The 2447-nt window shown below is 38.6% G+C and overlaps 1 protein-coding gene across 1 annotated transcript; it reads left to right on the top strand.

The window, feature by feature from the left end:
• Positions 1 to 698: 698 nt before the first annotated feature.
• LOC117797652 (ribonucleoside-diphosphate reductase large subunit-like) lies at positions 699 to 2319 on the top strand. Its single transcript, XM_034650066.1, has 2 exons — positions 699 to 913; positions 2163 to 2319. The coding sequence occupies exons 1-2, from the start codon at positions 748 to 750 to the stop codon at positions 2285 to 2287; spliced, it is 291 nt and encodes a 96-aa protein (XP_034505957.1). The 5' UTR covers positions 699 to 747; the 3' UTR covers positions 2288 to 2319.
• The last annotated feature ends 128 nt before the right edge of the window (positions 2320 to 2447 follow it).

Below are 2447 nucleotides of genomic sequence, written 5' to 3' on the forward strand. Positions count from 1 at the left end.
GTGAAGTGCTAAGGAGAGAGTAGTCACTAAATGATTTACATCTTCATCTCCTTTAATTGGAATGATTAAAGTTTGATTCATTTGCTTTCTCATACTTGTCCTTAGGTAGGCTCAGGGGAAAATGGGTAAGTATGTAGCTTGAACCCTGGTCATGGAGGGAGAATTTGAATGAAAGATGAGGAAATACTTATAAAATCACTGGTTTGTTTTCAGCTGTTTTCCTGTGAGACCATTACTCTTTATAAAAGCTATACTTGGGTTTTCTGTTTGTTTGTTTGTTTGTTTGGTGACCCCTCTTGATTGCATATGTAGTATGCATTTTCTGGTGGCTCTGTTGCTTTATGAGTTCTCATTCCTAAGTTTCCCATAGTCCAACATCCTGAAAGATAATTTTTCAGAAAAGGAAGTTGTCTGTTTTGTTTTTTTTTTAATAATAAATTTGATTGTTTTCTTCATTGCTCTTTTTTTTTTTTTAAAGATTTTATTTATTTATTTGACAGAGATAGAGACAGCCAGTGAGAGAGGGAACACAAGCAGGGGGAGTGGGAGAGGAAAAAGCAGGCTCCTAGCGGAGAAGCCTGATGTGGGGCTCGATCCCGTAATGCCGGGATCACGCCCTGAGCCGAAGGCAGATGCTTAACCGCTGTGCCACCCAGGCGCCCCTCTTCATTGCTCTTTTAAGGAGGCTAGTGGTTCTTGGGGAAGCTCAAGTAATTCTTGGTTTTGTTTTAATAGGCTCAGATCACCATGAAAGTAATCCAAGGCTTATACAGTGGGGTCACCACTGTGGAACTAGATACTTTGGCTGCTGAGACAGCTGCGACCTTGACGACTAAGCACCCTGACTATGCCATCCTGGCAGCAAGGATTGCAGTGTCCAACTTGCACAAAGAAACAAAGAAAGTGTTCAGTGGTGAGTCTGGAGAAAAAAGTTAGAATTCTCAGAAAATGTATAAGGCTACTCAAATGAAACCTTAAATGTCAAAAAAAAAAAAAAAGTTACATCTTATTTTAAAAATGTGCAAGTTAGTGGCAGAGAGGGGACTGGAACTTCCTGGTTCTCCATGCTGCTGACCTGCTGCATGAGAGAGTCAGTGATCCTTTTCTTCACCCTTTTCTCTTTTTAAAAGGTTTTATTTATTTGACACAGAGAGAGAGAGAGAGAGCGCGCGAGCGCAGCAGGGGGAATGGCAGGCCGAGGGGAGAGGGAGAAGCAGGCTCCTCTCTGAGCAGGGAGCCCCATGCGCGCCTCAATCCCAGGACCCTGGGATCATGACCTAGCCAAACGCAGAGGCTTAACCAACTGAGCTACCCAGGCCCCTCCCACCCCTTTTTTAAAGCCTATCTTTAGGTGGTTGATGGTGGTGTGGTTGGAAAAATGAATAATATTTATTGGTAAGTTCTGGGTTGAGCAATTTGTCACCATTAGCAAACGCTTCATTCAGTCACTCCCATTTTACAGCTCAGGGAATGTGGGCAAAGGAAGGTTAAATAATTTGTTCCGTATGTAACAAGTGATATATGAAAAGTCAACTGGTAGACTGAGATTAGAAATCTTTTGGCTGTCAATTCCAGATCTTTATGTAGGGCTCAAACATTATATCACCCTCTTCATTAGATTTATTGTACTTTTATTAATTATCCCAAAATTGATCTGTAGAGTCAAGACAATCTCAATCAAAATGCCAGCATTGTGTGTGCATATATGTTTTATATGTAAATGCAGAGGGCCACACTCTGCTTGATGTCTTGAAGAAAAGCAAAAAGACGGGGTTTATTAACTGTGTTTATAGAAATGAAATGCTTGGGATGATAGATTTTGAATTTAAAGTTGAGTTTCTATTCTGTTGGGATAAAAAAAAACATTTGAGAGGAGATAATAATTTCTGTTTTTATTTTCAACCAATAATTTTCAATGGTTTGGTCATCAGAGTCACCAGGGGATCTTTTTCAAATTACAAGAGCCTGTGTTTGCTCTGGAAAATTGTTTCCGTAACTTAGGCATTTTTATGTATTTATTCAACATGTATATGGTTATTGAGCACTTTCTGTGCTAGGCAGTGAGGTAGGTTGGCCTGAAAAAAAGGGGTTTCGACTATTACTGGGGGATTGAATTGGTTGTTAAGTGATTTTAACATTTATTTATTTAAAACATTTTTTAGATGTGATGGAAGATCTCTACAATTATATAAATCCACGTAATGGCAGACACTCTCCCATGGTGGCCAAGTCAACACTGGATATTGTTTTGGCCAATAAAGATGTATGTATAATGCTTTTCTGGTGAAAAAATTATTTTATAGATTTTTTTTTTAAAGCAATAAGCATACTTAAAAGAACTTAAACACTACAAGTAGTATAGGTAAGAAATTATTCTCTCTCTGAATCCTATTTTAACTTTCTAGAGCAAGAATGTTTTGTCATTTTTAAGTGTATTTTTCTAGAGC

The sequence above is a fragment of the Ailuropoda melanoleuca genome, unplaced genomic scaffold (genome assembly GCF_002007445.2).
Source record: "Ailuropoda melanoleuca isolate Jingjing unplaced genomic scaffold, ASM200744v2 unplaced-scaffold10765, whole genome shotgun sequence".
Lineage (NCBI taxonomy): Eukaryota > Metazoa > Chordata > Mammalia > Carnivora > Ursidae > Ailuropoda > Ailuropoda melanoleuca.